At 51.1% G+C, this 21,284-nt stretch overlaps 11 protein-coding genes across 11 annotated transcripts; 6 read left to right on the forward strand and 5 right to left on the reverse strand.

Moving 5' to 3' along the window:
- Positions 1-39: 39 nt before the first annotated feature.
- On the reverse strand, positions 40-1,118 carry PMZ80_000581 (uncharacterized protein; the record flags this gene model as incomplete). The annotated part of the gene is made up of 2 exons (XM_064869031.1): positions 40-263; positions 311-1,118. 2 exons carry the CDS (start codon positions 1,116-1,118, stop codon positions 40-42), a joined length of 1,032 nt encoding a protein of 343 aa, XP_064734528.1.
- Positions 1,119-1,810: 692 nt separating this feature from the next.
- On the reverse strand, positions 1,811-2,485 carry PMZ80_000582 (uncharacterized protein; the record flags this gene model as incomplete). The annotated part of the gene is made up of 4 exons (XM_064869032.1): positions 1,811-1,957; positions 2,006-2,189; positions 2,239-2,290; positions 2,344-2,485. The coding sequence occupies 4 exons, from the start codon at positions 2,483-2,485 to the stop codon at positions 1,811-1,813; spliced, it is 525 nt and encodes a 174-aa protein (XP_064734529.1).
- Positions 2,486-3,658: 1,173 nt separating this feature from the next.
- Positions 3,659-5,965, reverse strand: SWC4 (swr complex subunit; the record flags this gene model as incomplete). Its single annotated transcript, XM_064869033.1, has 1 exon — positions 3,659-5,965. The coding sequence occupies one exon, from the start codon at positions 5,963-5,965 to the stop codon at positions 3,659-3,661; it is 2,307 nt and encodes a 768-aa protein (XP_064734530.1).
- Positions 5,966-6,442: 477 nt separating this feature from the next.
- Positions 6,443-8,045, forward strand: TIM44 (protein translocase subunit; the record flags this gene model as incomplete). Its single annotated transcript, XM_064869034.1, has 2 exons — positions 6,443-7,323; positions 7,370-8,045. 2 exons carry the CDS (start codon positions 6,443-6,445, stop codon positions 8,043-8,045), a joined length of 1,557 nt encoding a protein of 518 aa, XP_064734531.1.
- Positions 8,046-8,745: 700 nt separating this feature from the next.
- Positions 8,746-9,041, forward strand: PMZ80_000585 (uncharacterized protein; the record flags this gene model as incomplete). The annotated part of the gene is made up of 2 exons (XM_064869035.1): positions 8,746-8,939; positions 8,987-9,041. 2 exons carry the CDS (start codon positions 8,746-8,748, stop codon positions 9,039-9,041), a joined length of 249 nt encoding a protein of 82 aa, XP_064734532.1.
- A 191-nt stretch (positions 9,042-9,232) lies between these two features.
- Positions 9,233-9,631, reverse strand: PMZ80_000586 (uncharacterized protein; the record flags this gene model as incomplete). Its single annotated transcript, XM_064869036.1, has 1 exon — positions 9,233-9,631. The coding sequence occupies one exon, from the start codon at positions 9,629-9,631 to the stop codon at positions 9,233-9,235; it is 399 nt and encodes a 132-aa protein (XP_064734533.1).
- A 569-nt stretch (positions 9,632-10,200) lies between these two features.
- On the forward strand, positions 10,201-11,811 carry PMZ80_000587 (uncharacterized protein; the record flags this gene model as incomplete). The annotated part of the gene is made up of 1 exon (XM_064869037.1): positions 10,201-11,811. One exon carries the CDS (start codon positions 10,201-10,203, stop codon positions 11,809-11,811), a length of 1,611 nt encoding a protein of 536 aa, XP_064734534.1.
- A 374-nt stretch (positions 11,812-12,185) lies between these two features.
- PMZ80_000588 (uncharacterized protein) lies at positions 12,186-13,584 on the reverse strand (the record flags this gene model as incomplete). The annotated part of the gene is made up of 2 exons (XM_064869038.1): positions 12,186-13,338; positions 13,400-13,584. The coding sequence occupies 2 exons, from the start codon at positions 13,582-13,584 to the stop codon at positions 12,186-12,188; spliced, it is 1,338 nt and encodes a 445-aa protein (XP_064734535.1).
- A 1,261-nt stretch (positions 13,585-14,845) lies between these two features.
- PMZ80_000589 (uncharacterized protein) lies at positions 14,846-16,255 on the forward strand (the record flags this gene model as incomplete). The annotated part of the gene is made up of 1 exon (XM_064869039.1): positions 14,846-16,255. One exon carries the CDS (start codon positions 14,846-14,848, stop codon positions 16,253-16,255), a length of 1,410 nt encoding a protein of 469 aa, XP_064734536.1.
- Positions 16,256-16,469: 214 nt separating this feature from the next.
- NOP15 (nucleolar protein) lies at positions 16,470-18,011 on the forward strand (the record flags this gene model as incomplete). Its single annotated transcript, XM_064869040.1, has 2 exons — positions 16,470-16,491; positions 16,579-18,011. 2 exons carry the CDS (start codon positions 16,470-16,472, stop codon positions 18,009-18,011), a joined length of 1,455 nt encoding a protein of 484 aa, XP_064734537.1.
- Positions 18,012-19,173: 1,162 nt separating this feature from the next.
- Positions 19,174-21,153, forward strand: HXT4 (fructose symporter; the record flags this gene model as incomplete). The annotated part of the gene is made up of 3 exons (XM_064869041.1): positions 19,174-20,250; positions 20,330-20,597; positions 20,720-21,153. The coding sequence occupies 3 exons, from the start codon at positions 19,174-19,176 to the stop codon at positions 21,151-21,153; spliced, it is 1,779 nt and encodes a 592-aa protein (XP_064734538.1).
- Positions 21,154-21,284: the final 131 nt, after the last annotated feature.

A 21,284-nucleotide genomic window follows, 5' to 3' on the forward strand; every position in this document is an offset into this window, starting at 1 on the left:
TATCTATGGAGAGATAAATACATCCTATTTTTTCTTCAATCAGTATTGCATCCGCGCCCTCATGTCGGAATAGTCTCTCTGTGTGATGGGTTCGTACTGTGGTGGACGTCCATCCTGCAGACGCAAGCACTCAATGGTCACATCGGGATCTGTGGTCACAAAGTACGGTATGGAGTATCTCGCTCGAGTCATCCTCTGTTCGCCTTCGTAGCGATCTTCAAGTGGGGGTGGTTGTACACGATGCTGTGTTGACTTGAGATAGTCTGGCATAATCAGAGACAGGCACTACCAGCATAAACGAATGACTTACCGTTGCTCCATCGCATGAGCAGATCACCAACATTCAGGACCAAAGTATCAGGCACCGGGTCGGCATCAATGAAAGTGCCGCGCTGCGTCGGGCTTTCGACCTGGAGTCCACCACAATCGTCCTGAAACAGCATTGTGATCGTTGTCCAATCTGTGTGAGCAGGCATCCTTGCGAACTTACCACCTTGCAGTTCGCTCGCGCGTATCGGAGGATAATGAAGCAGCCTTAGCTGATTGTGATGGCCGCTGTGAGGCTCCATCATCAGCTTCTCTTCAATGCCGAGCCCCAGAGCAAGTGCCTTCAAGATGTTCTGCGCAGCTTCCCAACATGTCCAGTAGAAAGCAGTCATGCAAGGTCGCCACTCAGGCAAGACCTCATCTGGAGGCCATACGTTCGGCATGTCTGGGTTATCTTCGGATCCCACCTCATAGCTCTCTTTGAAGTCTTGCACCTCCCGCAACTTATCTGCCTCGTCTTTTGCATCATTCTCACTTACAGCATTCGAGACTTTCTCCAGACCTGGCCAAGAGTAGCCTCGGTGAACAGCCCATCCGGGTGGATGTGGCGCTTTCATCTTCTCTTCTTGCGGCAGAGCATAGAACTTCTTTGAGACGGCGAATGCTTCTTGGATCTTGTCTTGGGGGACGCCGTGTCCTTTGATGAAACAGAAACCGATCTCTTTGCATGCTTTCACCAGCTCTTCCGCACTATGAAGCCTTTCTTGGTCTGATGAACTTTGCAGGAATGGTGATAGGTCAATAACAGGAAGTTGCGTATGTTGCTTGTCTTCGACTGCAATTGAGCCCATCTTGGATCGAAGCTAGAGCGGTAACAAACGCAACGGTTATGGTCAATCGATATGATATGAGTCAATGCCGTGGTCTGCACATAGACGTGAGGTCCAAGAGGAACCGGCAGAGTATAATCTAGGACAACAGCTTGGTGTTGAAGAATATTTTGTAGTTCACCTTGTTCGCGATCTTTACGGAGTACTCGTCCATCAGCTGATTGTCCGGCGTCTGACCCGGCGGTCGAACACCTTCATATAGTATTGGGTCGTACAAGATCAACTCGTAGTAAGAGTGGTGCAAAGGCACTGCTCAACGCGCTTTTCCGCTTGTACGGAGTACACCACTGGCGCGTGCAGATAAGAAGGCAGCAAGGCATTCACATGCAATTTGCCTCTTCATCGATGGAAAACTTGCTGCTTGGGTACTTGTCTCGAATAAGTCTACATCACCAGGTAGCGATATGGAGGCACCTTCATGTAAAGTTTGTATGTGCGAGTACGGCTCACACGAGGGTGCTTTGCCGTTTCTGCTTTCAAGCTCTTTCATTAACGTTGTCGAGGTATGGGCGCTGATGCTAATCATGCAACCATGTTCCGTTGAGCATACCACGCTGTCGGTGGTACCATTGATGTGACAAGCCTTGCAATTGCTGTCATGGAGGCAAAGAGCGGACTCGTTTTGAGGTCTGCTATGTTGCAGTTTGGAGTGCTTACTCGTCCCCACCCTTCTTCTTCTTCTCCTTCTTACTGGCTACTGGAGCGCCTGACTGGGCCTGATGTACCTTTAATCTGGTCCATGACTCCTCGGGGTCCCATTCGAAGCCTTTCAAGTATGGTGCGTCGAGCTCATCGTCAGCCTGCATTGGTCAGCATTGACGTGGGAAACGGGAATTTGGCCGTTCTACCTTCTTCTTGAACTGCTTGTGTATCGCCTCTAGCGCGTCCTTGATTGTGACACCTTTGAGGTTCCTTGCTGATACTTCGAGACCTAGGGGAAAGTGGAGGTCGATCTTCTTCACGGGTGGTGTGGTGAGCATCTTCTTGAGCACCGTTGGGTCGTCCACGTTGTTCACAGACTCGTTCAGCTTCCTGTAGAGCTGTTAGCGTGCTTGTCTGCACTTGGTCATACCCTGCATACCAGTTCAACTTCTGTGTTTCAGAAGCAATCTCGATCTTGGTTCCTTCCTTTTCTAACAAGACATGTCAGTGTGTTTACAGTAGCATCGAATGTGCTAACACATACCAAGGTCATTGATGTTGAACACGCCCGGATAACTACTACTCTTTCGAGCAGATCGTGGTTGCATCTTAGACTCTGTGGGAGAGGACGAGAGACCAGAGACAGCCGAGTCGACCTTGGTCAGATCCGATGTGTCTGCAGACATTGTGTGTGGTTGTTGTGATGGATGTTGTGGTTGGGAGACGAATCTGAGGTAAAGCAACGAGCTTTGTCAGCTTGTGTGCAGGGACAGGCAGCCAGAATGAAGGTTTTGAGCGTTTGCTTACTGTCAGTGCCAGTGAAGTCTTCACGAGGATGATTGGTGATTGTGATCGAAGCCGATTTGCTTGCACGCAGGAGAGAGAGTGTATAGAGTCGAATAAGGTCGCAAGATAAGAGGGGAAGCAATCTGACAGAGCAGGCACGAGCCCCTCCTCGAAGCTCGGACCTTCTGGGGGACTGCAGTGGTCTCGTGACGGTCACGCAACAACCACGCAACCCGAAGCACGCGTAAGAGAGGCTCAAGGCGCTTAGGCACTCCACCGCAAGCAGTAGTTCGTGCGGGGTTGAATCCGGGGTAAAGCTCCAACTGCGTTGCTCCCAACCGTAGCGCAGCCTGCTATTTTGCACTAATGAACTTCCTGCTTAAGCCTACCCTGCCAGCGGTCTCTCGACATCGCCTCCGCCCGGACGATCAAAGTGGCCGCGAAAATGCTTTTAGAGATGTCCAAGAAGCGACCGTAGCCTTAGGCGTCTTTCAAGCCTAAGAGTACGCCTAAATGATCATTGCGGGCCCGCACGTTAGGCTTAGAACTCCTAACGAGGTACGGTCGCTTCTTGGACTACTCCAAGCATAATCGCGGCCAATTTGAATGTCCGGGTGGAGATCGCATGCTCAACATTCATGTCTCAAGACTCAATTTCCACAGCTTTTTCCCTCCCATCGTACAACATTCACTAGCCGTATACCAGCACATCAGATCCCGTTCAGGCCTGCTCAACTAATAAATGTTACCGGTGCAAGATATTGACACACAGAACTTGTCCACATGCTTTCTGGAGAGTTGAAAATGAGGCTCAGCATCACAATTTCTTGTTCATAGCGGATTCTGGAGAAGGGTGGTTGGGCCGGTAGTGGGACCGTGACGAGGTGAGTGAACGAAGCTCCTGTTTATTGATAAGTAAGGATGTTCTGCTTGCGATATTCGGTAGATGAACCACAAACTCATACAAATTCCTCAGACCTTTCCCTTATCCTATCCACCCATGATTGTATGCATGCTTTCTGGAAAATCTATCAAAGCTTTCGCTTCTTGAATGGAGACTCTTGAGAAGGAGCCTATCTCTTCCTCTTCATCCCATCACCAGATCGATTGCTTCGCGTGCCCGATGCATCAGATACAACACTTGCACCTCTCTTGTGGCGTGCTGAGTTAGGTCGACCTCCTTGTGTATCTCGATCTCTAGCATCGACATCCGGATCGTCTTCGGCGGGCTCGACCTCGTTCATAGTGACATCCTGCGAACCCTCAGCTCCTTGCTCGGCATCTTCGTCATCATTATCCGAGTCAGCACCATTCGGTTGTGCCATGGAATCTTCGTTTTCATCTTCTTCATCGTCCTCAGCTTCAGGTTCGGCATCTTCATCTTCTTCATCCTGATCTTCGTCTTCCTCGTCATCATTTTCAGCGCCACGCCGAAGAGCGGCCATTCCTTCATCATCGTCCTCGTCCTCCTCGTCGCCTTCCTGCTCCTCTCCGATATCCGCTTCGTCATCGTCGTCGTTCTGGGCCTCATCGTCGTCATCTTCTACGTCGTTCTTCTGAAGCATGGAGTCGTCGATGACATTAGTGTCGTCTTGATCGTCGTCTTCTTCGATTTGTGTCTGCTCAATATTCGTCGCTTCGACATCGTCTTCAGCCTCTGCATCCTCGTCCTCGTCGACTGCCGGACCTGGCTCGCCTTCTGCTGTTCCAGCCTCATCTGGGTTCTGGGCCTGCGAATTGATGGCTTGCCTGCCGTTAACCTTTTCTGGTTCAGACAATTGTACTTGCTGGTTTTGGGTGCCGTTCTGGGTGTCGACATCCATGTCGTCCCCTTTAGCAACATCTGCGCCGCTAGGGGCGGGCTCGCCTAATCTTTGCCGCCTCATCTCCTCAAGCGTCTTGACCTCCTCAGACACACGCGTGAGGGTCTTTCTAGCATCCAGCAATAATGATATGTGTCCGACAAGCCTCTCAAACTCTTTGCAGACCTTCTCGGTGGGCATGCTCAGACGAGCAGGTATCCCAAGCTCACCGAGTGCAGTATTGATTTTCTGTGTCTGAACCTGAGATTTGGCAGTCGTGACTCTATTGATTTTCTCATGGCGGAACGAGACACCACTAGTGAGACGTTCTGTTGGATGGGTAACGCCATATTTCTCCTCTTCAGCTTTGCTGAGTTGCTTCGGTACTGGAGCAGAGACAGAGCCTTTCTTTTGAGCCTCTGAGGTCGTTGTCTCGATAGTGTCCCTTCGCTGCGTTGTGGACTGACGGGCTCTGCCATCTACTGGAGTCTGCGCTGTTGCCGAGCCGGCGCTAGCTTCGCCATTGGGGATAGCACGTCTCTTCAGGTGCTTCTCTTTGGCAAATAACCTGCTGAGCAAATCGCTCAGGCCTGTGCTACTAAGGACGATGTTCTGCTCTTCACCTCGCTCGTTGCGGCGAAGTGAGGGTGCGGCTTCCAGCCTCGCATACAAATCTCGGCGCATGTTGATGAATTCTTCTTCGTTCTTGGTGATACGGTGAAGTTCTTCGAGAAGGGTTCGCTCCTCCTCTGCTTCATCTTTGGTTCTCTCGAAGAGCTTTTCCGCCATAGCTTTTCTGAGGCCTTCTGTCTTGGCGTCGAAGTTGCGCATTTTCTCCCACAGCTGGAATTCTGTAGGATTCATGTTGCTCTTCGGCGTTCTGAGTTCGAGATCTTGAGCAGCCACCTGGTAATAGCGGAGCTTGAGCTGTTCTGTCGTCCGCGGCGGATAAGACTTTGCGATTTCGCCGCCGTTCGCTTCGCTGGCAGGTGGCTTGACCTCTCCAGGATCATAGCGATCAGATATCAGAATCCAGCGAAGGTCATATTCCGAAGCGAGTCGCATGAGATAATCGGTCTCCTCGCGCGACCAGTCATCTGTGTTGAAGTGTTTCTCGTACTGTTCTTCGGTATACTGTGGCACACGGACGCTAACATCCCATTTCTCCATTGGAAACTCGTCCTCGAACTGATATTCGGGCTTCAATATCTCTTTCTGCTGCTCACCATCAGCCATCGCGACATCGCCGTTCGCCTGCTGAGATCTTTGCAATGCGGTAGCTCTCTTCCAGTGGTTCAGCACTAGTCCGTCTGCTCTTGCGCCCGGCGTAAATGGTCTCTCGTCCCAATGCCGCGGCCTGTAAAGTTTTGCTGCGAGTGAAGGCTTTGATTTGTATTTTGGTGCTTCAACTATCTGCACAGGTGGGACACTATCCCCCATCAAGGCTTGTACCTCTCGCGAAATGCCTGACAGTCGTGGTTGAGCTTCGACGACTTTCTTCTTTTTCTTGTTTGTTGGCTTCTGGACAGGGCCACCACCCATGCCCATTATGTCGTGTATATCCTTTGTTGAAGCCATGTTGAGCTGCTCAGATCGTTACCACATAAAGCCGGATATTGAACATGTGTTGACGTGGAAAGTCTAGGTCGGAGAGGATGGAAGCAGATATTATGCTATCGTTTGCTGGTGGAGATGCGAGATAACCATCACGGCGATACGCTTTCACTTCGGTTCTGCAATGCTTTCACGGTGCTGATATCGTGACCGCACACGAGTTGCGAGCCAAAGTGCCAACATGATTATTCGCATATTCGCGCCGCGGATGGCATGCGCGATATGCTCGGCAGAGATGCCGTATTGGGTCAGTCGCTCCTTCCGCAGAATTTCCAAAGTCCGGGTGGCCTCCGCAGATGCTTCTCGTCGAAGCTGTTCAGCAACACATTTTTGCCTACCGCCATCTGTATCATCACCTTTTGCTTCCCCTTTGTCGCATTGTAACAATCTACCTTTGCGCGATATCATCAAACTGCGCGCTCATCCATTTCGAAACATAGCATGATCACCGCGAGGAGAGTGCCCTCCAGCGCCTCCCAACAGTATGTGAGGACAATACAGACTGTTGCCTCTTCACAGTCATCACAGTATGGGAGGACTGCAGCGTATCGAAGGATAGGGCACCTCTCAACACTCTATCCTACAGCGCTTCATACTCCTCCCAATGCACCTTCTCGTGCCGCCCTCTTCCTCCCAAGTATAAATCGATCTCTTCATATACCGCGAACACTCCAGCAACAAGCACAGCAGAAGTCTGATCCTTCGCCTTCAGAAGATATCAAAGATCCTCCGCGGCAAGAGGGATCTGATAAGTCCGGGCCTAAAACGGAAGATGCCAAGTCAGATGAGGCCAAATCGGAAAAGGAAGGTGAGGAGAAGAAAGACAAGAAGGACGCTCCTCCTCCACCGCCGCACGGTGACAAAACGCCATGGCAGGTCTTTAGAGAGACCTTCAGTACCGAACTCAAAGCTAGCAAAGAGTGGAACGATTCTACAAAACAATTAGCAGGCGAAGTTCAAGACTTTCGAGAGTCGGAAGGTGTCAAGAAGGCGTCGGCTGCGTACGACAAGACCTTCGGCGCTGCCGGCCGAGGCGTACAGGGAGCCGCCAAGGTTGCCGGAAAAGGCGCTGCATTTGCTTGGGAGACACCTGTCGTGCAAGGAATTCGGAAAGGTGTCAACGCGACTGGTAGGGGAATCGAACAAGCAACTAGGCCGGTGCGGGAGACTGAAGCCTTCAAGAGTGTACAACAAGCCATTGATGATGGAAGCAGCTCAAGGTACGGTGGCTGGATCGAGAAGGAGGAAAGAAGGAAGCGTCGTGCCGAAAGGGATGCCAGAGACCCGACGAGGAAGATGGAAAACATTGAGGAGGATCCTAAGTAAGTACAGTATATGCTAGTCTGTGGTCTCGTCTAACATATTTAGTGCCGGAACCAATATCACAGTACATAAAGATGCTGCGTGGAAAGAAGCATGGAACAACTTCAAAGAAAATTCCAAAGTAGGACAATCGATGCGCGGATGGCGGTCGACCTATGAGGAGTCCGAGAACCCTCTCATTTCGACTGCGCGATCTATCACCGACAGAATCTCAGGTTTCTTTGCTGAGAACGAAACTGCTATGGTCATCAAGAAATTCCGTGAAATCGACCCGAACTTTCAGATGGAACCCTTTCTTCGAGATATGCGAGAATACATCCTACCTGAGGTACTCGATGCCTACGTCAAGAGTGATGTGGAAACTCTCAAGCAATGGCTGAGTGCTGCCCAGTTTCAGGTGTACTCAGCGCTCATGGAACAGTATACTAAACATGGCCTGTACAGTGACGGCAAGATTCTTGACATCAGACATGTTGACATCCTCAATGCTCGACTATTGGAGCCAGGTGAGATCCCAGTATTTATCATAACTTGCCGAACTCAAGAGGTCCATTGCTACAGAAACAAGAAGACTGGGGAGCTGGCAGCTGGTACGGAAGATCGCGTGCAGCTGGTTACCTATGCAATTGGTGTGACTCGCTTGCCGGAGGAGGTCAGCAACCCGGAGACGAGAGGCTGGAGGATGATCGAATTGCAGAAGGCAGCGAGAGATTACATATGAAGAGCAACCATCCGGACATGAGAGGGTACATATTTCGATTTTCTATGATTCTACCTAGGGGACGGGAAATCATCTGAGCATTTAGCGGGCATTTTTGTGAAGCTGAGAGGGGCAACGATTGAGCCCGGACTCAGCTTCATATTCTCCTGTACTTTAACACGGCAGGTGTATCTGTGTATGAACAGTTTGTCATGCGTGGTGGCTTTCAGGTCAGGCTACCCCCAAGGGACGGGGGTAGGAGGAGGCTGCTAACATGATCAGTCAAAATGTCACAGGGGTGACAAATCTTAATGCAATTCATCTCTGCACGCTCAGACACAGCTGTCATGAATTGCGTATCTATATCTCAACACTACGCACTACAGGCATCCGTCGTCTTTACTCCTACCAGGGCGTGGTGGGCTGATGGCCCGTCACGTGCTCCCAGTCGGAGAATATTCCACGTCATACTCCGGCAGGCAACCAGTTTGCGCTGTCTACCTGATCAACTTCTGTTGTCATACTGATCACAACGTGCTCCAGGACATATTACGACAAACAATTTCTCGACTTTGAAGACCACACCTCAAGATTTTCTTGAATCCGTCCTCTTCCGGCATATAACCCAGCCATTTACAACCTGGCATTGTTCCCACGACTGCAACCAAAACTTATCAGCCACATCCACCGAAGACTATACACAACTACACTAGCGCCAAGAATGCCTCTAGTCGTACCTGGGATCAACTCCGCCGACGGCAACTCAACCGAGTCGTGGATGCAAAAGCTCGCCGGCAAGAAAATCACAGAGAGTGGATCAAGCGATGATACCAACTTCGCTAAGTCTGATCTCCCCCAGAACCACCGAGTCGTAGAAGGAGACTCAATGATGACTATGGATCATAACCCGGATCGGTAGGCTAAGAATACTCTCATGCTGCATCTGGCTGACGGCGAGATAGACTTAACATACACACGGACAAGGATGGAGTCATCAAGAAGGTTACCCACGGCTAAAGAGTCTCTTGAAAATCTGCGAAGTCTGACGACGGACTATTCTGCTCATCATCGGTGCCGGATAATTTGCAGGGTAAAGTTGGAAGTCTCTGGCGGGTAGGCTGTGGACTCCCATAGAACGCGCTTCTTCTCGCGTCGATGTTACGAGTCCTCATTACTCAAGATGCCAATCTGTCCACCAGCAGATCCTGTCAGCGCCCTTCCGTGATCCCTGCTGCCCCCAGCCCCGCGAGCACAAGCCCAGACACCAGTCTGAACACACCTGTGCCAGGCACGCCCTCCTTCCAGCAGACATATCCATCAGCAACGCCTGCCCATCCTAAACAGATCAGAATGATATCCATGGCCGAGTACATTCGTTTCAGCCAGAAGGTGTAGAGCATCACGCCCATTATCGTCATTCGTGAGCTGTAAACCATAAAGACTGATTGCGCTTCTGGAGAGCTTGCGATTCTTTCTGGCAGGCCGAACTTGAGCATTGGTACCCTTCGATTCCAGAATGGCCATAAACCTCCGAACGTGAAAGTCGTGGCAATGAAGAGTGTAGGGATGTGGCGGGGAGAAAACATTGGGCTGGATTGGTGGTCCATTGTGTTTCTTGATGATGTAGATTGTTTGCTCAAAGTTGAGACCCCTGCTCGAAGAAGTACATGGTTTCGCTCTAAAGAATGCGAGCAATGTGAGGTCTTTAAATGCTTGATGCCTGGAAATTGCGAAGGATTTTGCTTTGCTTTTGACCGTTTCAAGGCGTCCCGTCCCCAAGCCCTCCTTGGTACGAAGCTTGCTGCACGTGATGCGGATGTTGCGGATGCCAATAACGCTGGCACACTCCCAATAATGTTCGCTTTGTTCTATGAATTACTTCAACCAGCAATACGATACTGCTTCTTCATGGACCAAGGGCCATGTTGCCGCAGAGGCACGAGCTCGAGATGACGCGCCTCTTCGATGAACGAAGACGAAGCCACCCAGCATAGGCAATCTTACTTCTTCACACACCGCGCAACGCTAGACGGAAAAAAGCACAGCTGAATGAACCAATCCACAATCAGTGACTATGGACGACGAGGATACCTCTTCTAACCCGCGCCGAACCTGGTCGGATGAAGATCGAACACTAACTTCCGTTAGAGAAATTCATGGATTCTACTCCTATAGCATGGCCGCCGAGGTCTTCGCGGTCGTCGGAGTCGGCGCATTCTTACCTGTCACACTAGAGCAGCTAGCACGCGAGAACGGCGTTCTGTACTCGGACCGGACAACACCATGCATGTCGGCGGCAGGCGCAGCAGGGAGACTGGCAGTGAGAGCCACGGATGGCGCCAGGGATGCCGATCAATGTCTGGTGCATCTCTTCGGTACCGATGTCACGACTGCGAGCTTTGCGATGTATACGTTCTCAGTTGCAGTCCTATGCCAGGCTCTCACGCTTGTCTCAGTCAGTGCATTTGCAGACTACGGTGGCAATAGAAAGCGTCTCTTGCTGACGTTCGGTACGATTGGAGCCATAATGAGCATGTCTTTCATGTTCGTGGTGCCAGCTATCTATCTTGTTGGAGCACTCCTGGTCATTATTGGCGTGACATGTTTAGGGTCGTCATTTGTTGTCCTCAACTCGTTTCTGCCATTACTGGCAGCAAATCATCCCTCAGTCCAAGACACGTCCAAAAAGGGTAGAACGGGCGTTGGTGAAACCATACCAGCAGATGGTTGCAGTACAGAGCTGCAGATCTCGACCACGATCTCCTCCAATGCGGTAGGCCTGGGATATACCGCAGCAGTTTTCGTCCAGGTTCTGGGCATTGGCATATTAGCAATCACGAAGAAGCTTTTTGGTGACTCTATTTCTTCGACCCTGCCGCTCCGGCTGATCCTGCTCCTAGCAGGTCTCTGGTGGCTTGCCTTCATGATCCCCACTGCAATGTGGTTGCGGAAACGTCCAGGACCTCCTCTTCAGGATGCACGACTAACTCAGCACGGCAGCAAGTTTATGATAGCGGTTACATACGTGCGCTTCGCGTGGTCTTCTCTGTGGCGGACGGTCAAAATTGCAGCACAACTGAAGCAGATGGTGATTTTCCTGGTTGCTTGGTTTTTGCTTTCCGATGCACAAGCATCAGTCTCTGGTACAGCCGTGCTCTTCGCTAGAACTGAGCTTAAGATAGGCACAATTGGAATTGCTCTCCTGAGCATCACAGTCATGGTCAGTGGCATCCTCGGCGCAGTTCTGATCCCCATGCTCTCTAGGCGCATGCATTGGACCAGCACACAGACTATCGTTGCCTGTCTCGCGCTCATGGAGGTCGTTCCTCTTTATGGGCTCATGGGCTACCTTCCTTTCGTTCGCTCGTGGAGTGTTGGTGGCCTCCAACAATGGTGGGAAATTTACCCGCTCGGCTTCATTTTTGGCTTCGTTATGGCTGGTCTTTCGAGCTTCTGCCGCTCTTGCTTTGGTCAGCTTATTCCACCTGAAAATGAAGCTGCCTTTTTCGCGCTGTTTGCAATCACAGATAAAGGAAGCAGTGCCGTTGGCCCTGCTATTGTGGGAAAGATCGTGGATACGACTGGGCATATCAGACCTGCTTTCTGGTTCATAGCTGTGTTGATCGCTTTGCCAATACCATTAATCTGGTATACGGATGTCGCTCGGGGTCAGGAAGATGGTAGGCGGATGGCAGTCAGGCTTAAAGAGCAACAGGGGTTAACGCTGCAGATGCGGACAGCAGCAGAGAATGAAGAGGTTGAGGCCCTGATGAGAGATGAGGACTGAGTCAACTTTGATGTTAGACTCATGAGTTGACCAGAAGTTCCCAGCCACTGGCTTCTCCCTTCCGACGCTTGTTGAAAGGTTGATCGATCTCGACGAAGTTTCATCGTGGCTGCAGAATTTATATCATTTCCCTTCGGCAACCGTTCCAGTGACACCACGCATTGATGACGAACGGAGACTGTTCAAAGGTACGTCCTCAGATCAACACACGCCCGAGTTTCGAAGCATACTGAGTAGTCAGGAATCTGTTCAAAGTGTCGAGGATCTGAAGCCAAGAAACCAGCTGGGTCAACGCAGCGTCATTAGTCGTTAAATCTATGTTTGTTCTAGTATACAATCATGTCTCTGCTATGCACCCTGCCCGTCCATCCACACTATACTTTTACCATTAGTTTTGGCCCAGCCTTCCATATTCGCAACACCGTGAAGAGCACGCCAGACACAATGCCAGAGACGCCTGCAAACACCCACAAGCCTGTCCAATCCAAGTTTCCTGGGCCGTTCCCAAGAAGGTCGCCACCACCCGGTCCTCCAGCCAGTACACCAAATCCTAGTATGCCAAAACCCATACCAATTCTCGTTCCAATCTTCGTCTTGTCCTTCGTAAGCGCCACGAACAGTACAGGCGGCAGCGCAATGAACACTCCGCTGAAGAAGCCGAAGAGGATCGCGACCACGATGAGCGCAGCTTCGGACTTTACGCCTATCATGGAAAATTGCAGAGCTCCGACGATGATAGCCCCAGGAGCAATCAAGTTCACTGCTCCCGTCTTGTCGGAAAGCGCATTTGGCAGTGTTCGTCCAAATGTGCTGGCTGCGTTGAAGATTGGCACAATATAGAAACTCATTGCTGCGCTCGTGATCCGTTGCTCCTGGGCATAGTATGAAATGTAGAAGAACATGACATACAGCCCAATGAAGCCGATCATCGCTGCAATGACAGCAAGTATGTATGGTCCGTCTGTGAAGGCACTCCAGTCAATCAGTGCTCGTGCCTTCGGTGGCTTGAAGCGCATCTTCATGACGAGATTCGGGATGAGTAGTGTTGCAAGTGCAATGAATCCAATGATCCGGGTACTCCAGCCGAAGCCAACTTGATCGACCAACTTGTAGAACACAATCGGGTAGATGATACCACCCACACTTGATCCTGCTGCAGCAAGGCCAACTGCCAGTCCCAGTTTTGTGCTCCAGTAGCTGGGTAAGATGGCCACGCAAGGGATGAAGAGACATCCTGCACCGATTCCAACACAGAAGCCCTGTGCGAGCAAAACTTGCCAATACGTGTTGCAAATGGAAAGCATGAAATGCCCAAACACGACTCCAAAGGTGCCTACCACCAGTAGAGCACGGAAGTAGCCTCGATCATAAATCGGACCCGATAGAAAACCGACAACTAGCACGCAATATGCTTGAATGGCGCCAATCCAGGAAATGTTCGAGGCATTTTCGACGAAGAGATGTCCTGATTCGTAGTACGTCTGATAGATACCGAAGGTGTTCAGTATCCCCCACGTGTTGAAGAAGCTTTATATGTTAGTCGAACATGAGAATTATAAGCGGAGTGGATCTAACGCAGATGACATACAGCATGAATCCACCGACTACGTGCAACCACGCTGTCAGTCCGCCATTGGGGGGTGGCGGAGGGCCACCCGCTGGTTTTGCTGGTTCTGGTGAGGGAGTTTCGACATCATGCTTTTCGTTGTCGGGGACGATGTTCGTGGTCGTATCGAGAGGCGTTTGCGTAGGCTTTTCGTTATGATTCGCCATGTCGTGCCCGTCAAGTGTGCTTTGATCACTATGCGAGTCGTTCGTGCCCTGACCCATCAAGTCGCGTACCTGCAGCTTCGTTCGGATTGAGAGAGGATGTCACGATATTATTCAGAAGTTAGGAAGTTCATTAACAATTTGAATAAGAGAGCACCCTTTGAAACAGCGATTCATCATCAAGTACTTCGTACAGCGTGCTCTCATCTTACTCGCTCTTCGGCACTAAAGTACGGCTGGGTTCGTACAATAACTCCATAGTAATCCCTGTCCATTGTTCGGAAAGTGGTTGCTGCGCGGGCTAATTCCACTTTCATCAATAAGCTTCGTGTGCTAGACTTGTCTTAGCTAAGCTTAAAGCCCATATCATGCTTAGTTCGAACATTTTTTAGGACGGACTGAAGCCTAAGTCCGTCGATCAAACGACCTTTTCAACCTTTGTGAAGTCGTCCATGGGGAAGCCTGATTCCTTCATTATTAATGCAGTCATCTCAGCATCCTCTCAACCCTTGCGACGAATGGTCTCCATGTCGACTCGTTCTTCGACTGTACGATCTTGCTCGCAGAGGATCGAGACATTGTCATGTGGTCTATGCAACGGCTCAGCCTCACCAGTGCCCAGCCCCGTGCTCGTGTCGTTGCACAGCGCCCCTCAAAAGTTGCTCTATCGATAACTCAATACACAAACGAGGATGGTGGTAAATCGTGAGGATAAGCAGAGTACAAGTAAGAGCACGCCAACATGAGGCTGAGGCATCAACATACAGTGGCCAACCACTCCTGCTAGATAACATGCACACAGGTGAGCATAACGCGTTGTACACTGTTGATGTAGGGTTGTGCAGAAAGGTTAGGCACGCTATCGCTCCCCGAATGCTACGAGTAATGTTGACCACGGGTTCCAAGTGTCACTATACCACGAGCACCTGCTCTTTTGGAGAGCACTCGCAAGTTGTGATTGATGTCTATCTCTTCATATGGTAATGTGCCAAGAATGACCACAGTCATGCAGTGCAAGTGAAGGCAGTAGCGACCCAGTGACTCATTGCCCCATACTAAACAAACCAATAAGAAATCTACTACTTCCAGCTACTATACGTCAACGCACACGGTTGTCATGGTATGGTGCCATACGTTGTCTTCTGTGCTAACGCATAATCCAGTAAGTAGTCACGTCTGGAATCAACAGTTACAGAGGCTGCTACAACACTCCGCCGCTAGAGTGAACGTTAAGATACATCGCACTAGCATTTCTGGTTCAAGTATGCCTAACATCAAGCCTGTCGACCTCGATGGCTCTACTCTCGAAGGTGGAGGTCAGCTCGTCCGTGTCGCGCTTTCCCTGTCAGCCATAACAGACATACCCGTCCACATTTACAACATTCGCGCCAATAGAGCACCTCAGGGCAGATCGAAACCAAGCGGCAAAGCACGGGCTCACGGAGGCAGAAGCCATGACTCTAATCGAGGTAGCAGCGGAAAAGTGGAAGACGGCCTTAAAGAATCCCATCTGGCTGCGCTGATCTATCTGGCAAAGCAATGCAACGCCCATGTTGAAGGTGCGGAGCTTGGAAGCCGTGAGGTCACTTTCATCCCGGGGTTTGCTGCACCCCGTAACAAGGAGTCCAAAGCTGCGAAGGAGGACGCTGTGGCTGATTTCGAGACCAACACCATTGAGCTGCGGAACCCTGGAAGTGTCTGGCTGATCTTACAGGCTATTCTGCCTTACTTTATCTTTGGCAAACTCGAGCATCCTACTGGCATGCAGCAGCCAAGACCTGCTTCTACTACAGGCCCGAACAACGGTAATGAAGTAGCGAGCGGGACGGATGCCATCGAATTGACATTGAAAGGCGGAACCAACGTCTCTAAAAGCATGTCTGGTGAATATGTCAAGCATGTCCTCCTTCCAACCTTGCATCACATTGGTCTGCCAGCGATCGAGTGCGTGGTTAAGGAGCGAGGCTGGGCGGGCAATGCGTCTAGGATCGGTGAAGTATGTGTCAAGATTTCTCGTTCGGTTGGGGCAAATTTCCAATTGCCACCATTCGATATCAAGGACAGGGGTGATATCCAGAAGGTCACAGTGCACATAGTGGCAGGCGATGAGGACAGCAGGACAAAGCTCGGGCAGGGCATGAAGCAAGCCATAGCCGAACACTTTGGAGCTGAACTAACTGTCGAGGTCCTGGAAGTAGAAGACTCAGGAGACCCAAGACGGCTGTACGTGCTAGTCGTTGCCCGCACGAAGAATGGTTGGAGACTAGGACGAGACTTCCTCGGCTCCGGACGTATTCCGAAGAATGCGGCGGAGCGGGAGAAGTCCATTGAACAGGCATGTCAGTCTGTAGTTAGGGAATTGAAGAGCGAGGTGAAGAAGGGCGGGTGTGTCGACGAATTCTTACAAGATCAGCTTATCGTTTTCCAAGCGCTAGCTAGTGGAGTGAGCACTGTTGACGGAGGACAACTGGATGAAAAGCGCAGGAAGCCCGAGGAGGAATGCGGTGACGAGCAGGGCAGCCTACATGCTAGGACTGTCCGGTGGGTTTGTGAGAAAATGCTGAGGAAGCAAGGCGTGGCATTTGAACCGGGTGGACGGTGTCATGGCATCGGCTGGAACTACCCAGCGGATCACGGTGCTATAGAGCAGCTTGATGGTCTCAGCGTACACTAGATTAAGTAAGTAATAGTGATGTGACTGGTTTGATAGTCTGACATACTCTTGACGATATCTGAGCATCGTGTTGAGCCCTGCTCGTCATCCGTACTACGGCAGGCAATGCGGCGACAAGTGCTATGCGAAAGCTTCTCCGCTTGGAGAAAATAATTCGACGAAATTCGTGCCTCGAATTTGTAGGTCGGAACTGCATCTTATAGCGAAAGCAACAATGGCTGAAAAGAAGAGAAAAGGTGAGCTTTGAATAGTTCTTGTCTTCAAGCGCTCAGTGTTTTACATTTGCGCGCAACAATATGGTGAGACCCAGCTGACGGGTACAGTTAACGAATCTACTTCGGCCCCAGCTCAGACTACGAAGAAGGCCAAAAAGAGCTCAAAGACCGACGTCAAGGCAGATCCTGCTGTTGAGTCGGTTGATGCGCCCACTGGTTTGGCGACAGCACCAACGAAGAAGGCTCGTAAAAGAGCCGCCGACTTTCTTGACGATGAACCAGTGGTCGCCCCTCCCAAGAAGGGCAAGAAGGACAAGAAAGAGGTCAAAGCCGTGGAGCAAGAGCCTGTTTCTCTGACAGCGGATGGGGTGAATGGCGTGATTGAGCACAGCGACAATGAAGACGTTTCCATTGCAACCACCAAGAAGTCCAAGAAGAAGTCTATGATGGCTGAGGCAGAACGTACACAAGACCAAGAGCTCGAAGACGAATATGGTGCCGGCAACGACGATGACCAAGGGGAGGAGGAGATTGACAGTGCGCCTGCACTTCTCACTGGCTTTGACTCAGACAACGACGATCCAGCTGAAGATAAGAACTTTGATGCAAGCCGAGTGGCACCAATTCCACAGTTCAAGAAGACAAGCAAGAAGCTGCGCCAGGCGAAGGAGAAGAAGAGTGATGGCCCAGGTGTTGTCTACGTAGGCCGCATCCCACACGGCTTCTACGAAGCACCAATGAAGGAATATTTCTCTCAGTTTGGCACGATCACTCGCCTCAGGCTGTCCCGGAACAAGAAGACGGGTGCATCCAAGCACTTTGCTTTCATCGAGTTTGAAAGCGACGAGGTAGCAAAGATTGTGGCAGACACCATGGATAACTACCTCATGTTTGGCCATATCTTGAAGTGCAAGTATGCGCCTGCTGGAACGCTGCATGAGGATGTATGGAAGGGTGCGAACAAGAGGTTTAGGCGGATACCGCAGCACAAGCTTCTGAGGCAAAAGGCCGAGGAGCCTAAGAGCCAAGAGCAGATGGAGAGGAAGATGGGAAGGGTTCAGGAGAAGAGGAAGAGGAAGTTGGACCAGATGAAGGAGTTGGGCTACGAGTATGAGTTGCCTGAGCTTAAGAAACCTGAAGCGAACGGCACCCCGGCGATCGATGAGGCAAAGATTGAAGGGCCACTTGCTATCGAGGACAAGGTCGAGGGTGCATTACTGCCACCACCTAATGTGCCGAAGGATGAAGTTGCTACAAAGGTAGAGGAGAAGGTGAAGAAGGCGAAAAAGGAAAAGAAGTCCAAGACTACAGCGACTGCGCCAGAGGAGGCTGCGCAAGCCGAAGCTGAGCCCCCGAAGAAGAAGTCGAAAAAGGGGGAGAAGGTCGCTGAGAAGCCGGTAGCCACGGAAGACGTGCTCGACGAGCCCAAAGCACAAGTGAAGAAGCCAAAGGTGAGAGCGGCAGCCACAGACAGCAAATCAACGTCGAAAAAGGACAGCAAGCAGCTGAAAGGGATCTTGAAGAAGCCCAAGAAGGCATAAGATCATGTATTTCAGCTTGTTCATCGGCTGGCGCCTTCCATCTTCCACAAATTTACCATTATGGCTATTAAAATGCTTTCTCTTGATTACGCAGGGCGCAAAGGCGAGGGGTCTGGAGGCCGCCCGCGTGCACGTTTGTACATGGCGGTAGGAACAGCTACAGGTTCATACCGACTTTTGACCGGGTTCGGCCCTTCTTTTCACGACGAGACCATCGCGTTGTGGATCTTTGCAGGACTCCGAGTCACTGGCACATGCTACACTTCTACAGTAAAGCCCCTGGCCCGGATCACGAACTAACCGCTTGTTTCACAGCGGAATGACCTGAGTACACCAAGCATCCGTCGCCAAGGCAGTTCCTTTGCCGACTCTTGTATCAGTCCGATTCAACAGCTCTCATTCACCTCCCAAAGGATGTCCTTTGGTGGCTCGGGAGCACGTCAGTAGTAACTTCAAGCAATGCATACACCGCTTACATCGATATGCCTGTGAGTAACGATAGCCCGTCGGCACAGAATACCGACCCACCCCGATTGAGGCTCCAGCACATAACCCATTTCTTCGACAAAGATTTGCAAGCAAAATCTCGAAAATGTCTCTGATTCGCTACACTGCGTCGCTTCGATGCTCACTTAAGGTTATGCGGCTCTTAGACGCAAATTGCTTATCATCCTACATAAGCCCATCCGCTAGAAGCTTGCCCGATGCTTCGATTTTCCTTCGATGACGATCGACTAAACCACAGCAAGCACTTGTCTTGCTGATCAGAGTGCTGCGCGAAACGTGCCAGACCCTCTAGGATCCTCTATTGCCATAAGCGGCGTCCACCCGGGTGCTCTGAACTGGTAACATGGTTGCAGTCGACCATGTTGGCATCCACCTGCCGCCGAGTTTTCACCCTTCGACTAGGACAAACAGTGGAACAAGCAGATGCAGATGAAGAACGTCGTGGATGAACCTACTCAGGGTTACGAGGGGACTGTGGACGACGGAGTAGCAACGGAGAAGGTGGGCGCCCTCCTGGAGATGCCGTCACGTTGACCGGAAACGCTTCGAAAGGTACATAACCTTGCTATACCCATTTCCATTCAGCGTTGCGCAGCTGGCTCTCGCCATCGGAACATTGCTAACTATCTCCTACACTCCTACCACCGATCTCACTATGTCGGCCAATGAGAAGGTGGCCGATGCGCCTCAACCTACAGCACACCTCGACTATGATCATAAGCACGATCTGATGATACAACGACCAAATGCATCACGCAGACCATCCATGGCATCGCGCCGCATGTCAGGGACGGAAGCCATGCAGATGGTCAAGAACGATGCAAGTGCCGTTGACGACGAAATTGCCGATTTTGAGCAGCAACTCATCGACAACCCGGTCCATGCACCATTCATGAACCCGAACGTAACGCTAAAAGATCCACGACACTTCACCTGGCTTCTAGTCGCGTTCGCGTCCATGGGTGGTATGCTTTCTGGTCTCGATCAGTCTGTCATCTCTGGTGCACTCCTGTACATGCCGCGGGATCTTCATCTGAACACGGCTCAAACGTCTCTCACCTCTTCTGCTGTTCCCCTCGGTGCAATCGGTGGGGCCCTCATCCTCGGTCCTACGAATGAAGCATTCGGCCGCAAGGCTGCGATCATCATAGCTTTGGCTTTCTACACAGTTGGTGGCGCGCTCGAAGCTGGTGCCATCAACTACGGCATGATCGTTGCCGCACGCGTCCTTCTCGGCATTGGTCTTGGTCTCGAAGGCGGTACGGTTCCGGTCTATGTCGCTGAGTCAGTCGAGAAAAAATATCGTGGTAATTTGGTTTCTCTCTATCAGCTTATGATTGCGTTCGGCGAGGTCATCGGCTACGCTGTGGCAGCTATGTTCGTCGATGTGGATGGAGGCTGGAGGTATATGCTGGGGTCATCCTTGGTCTTCAGCACGATCATGTTGATCGGCATGCTTTTCATGCCTGAGTCGCCCCGTATGCTGATGCACAAGAACAAGCCTCTACTTGCCTTTGCTGTCTGGAAACGCATCAGAGGGACTGTGTCTGAGGAGAATCGACGCGAGTTCTTCATCATGCACCATGCCGTCGATTCGGACACTAATGTGGGTTCTGCTGAGATGAAACGAACGAGGATGGTTTGGCTCGATTTCTTCACCAACCCAAGAGCACGCCGGTCCATCATCTATGCCAATCTAATGATCCTACTTGGTCAGATGACCGGTATCAACGTGAGTTCATGCCTTTGTGGTCCTTTCTGGATCCTAGCATTTTGGAGATGGTGCCCCCCAGCTAACCTCAAACTCATAGGCCATCTTGTATTACCTCTCAACCCTGATGAACCAGATTGGATTCGATCGCAGGACAAGTGTGTTCATGTCATTAGTCGGTGGCGGTAGCTTGCTGCTCGGCACAATACCTGGCGTCCTCCTCATGGAGCGTTTCGGCCGCCGTTTTTGGGCTTTGGTGACCCTGCCTTGCTTCTTCATTGGCCTCGTCCTGGTCGGTGTGTCTTACCAGCTGAACACACTTGTCGCCACAGAAGGCGTGTACCTCACAGGTATAATTCTGTACAACGGTACGTGCATTTCCCTCCCTCGGGTGGACCCCATATCAACCGGCAGGGCTCATGGTTTCCTGACCTGAGACTCTCCGACACCAGTCATAACGTTACAGATTGACTAATGATGTATTGTGTAGGCTTTTTCGGCTCGTACGCCTGCCTCACCTGGGTTCTGCCATCCGAAGTCTTCCCGACATACCTCAGATCCTACGGCATGGAATCGACGGATGTCAATCTCTTCTTCTGCTCATGGCTCGTCACATACTTCTTCGCCCAGATGCAAAGAGCCATGGGTCAGACCGGCCTCACGTTGGGCTTCTACGGCGGAATTGCGGTCGTTGGATGGTTCTATCAGCTTCTTTTCATGCCCGAGACCAAGAACAAGACGCTAGAAGAAATTGATCTTATCTTCTCGAAGCCCACCAAGGAGTTGGTCAAGGAGAATCTGAGGAACACGTCTCAGACGCTGAGCGCGTTGATGCATGGGCGATTCAGTGAGGTGTTTTCACCTTCGGAGGAGACACACATGGTTGTCAAGACTGAAAGCCGGTCTGGAGAAGTAAAGGTGTAAGGAGATAATTCTTAGATACCGCACACGCCTTTCACTGGGAGGATTGATGGTTATCCTCCTCGTAGTCTCCTACACACGGGCTTGTACGCTTCTATTTGAAGCACGGTAGAGCAACGGGGTCCTCCAGGAGG

This window comes from Knufia obscura (assembly GCF_036327395.1).
Source record: "Knufia obscura strain CCFEE 5817 isolate CBS 148926 chromosome Unknown scaffold_1, whole genome shotgun sequence".
NCBI classification, from domain to species: Eukaryota; Fungi; Ascomycota; class Eurotiomycetes; order Chaetothyriales; family Trichomeriaceae; genus Knufia; species Knufia obscura.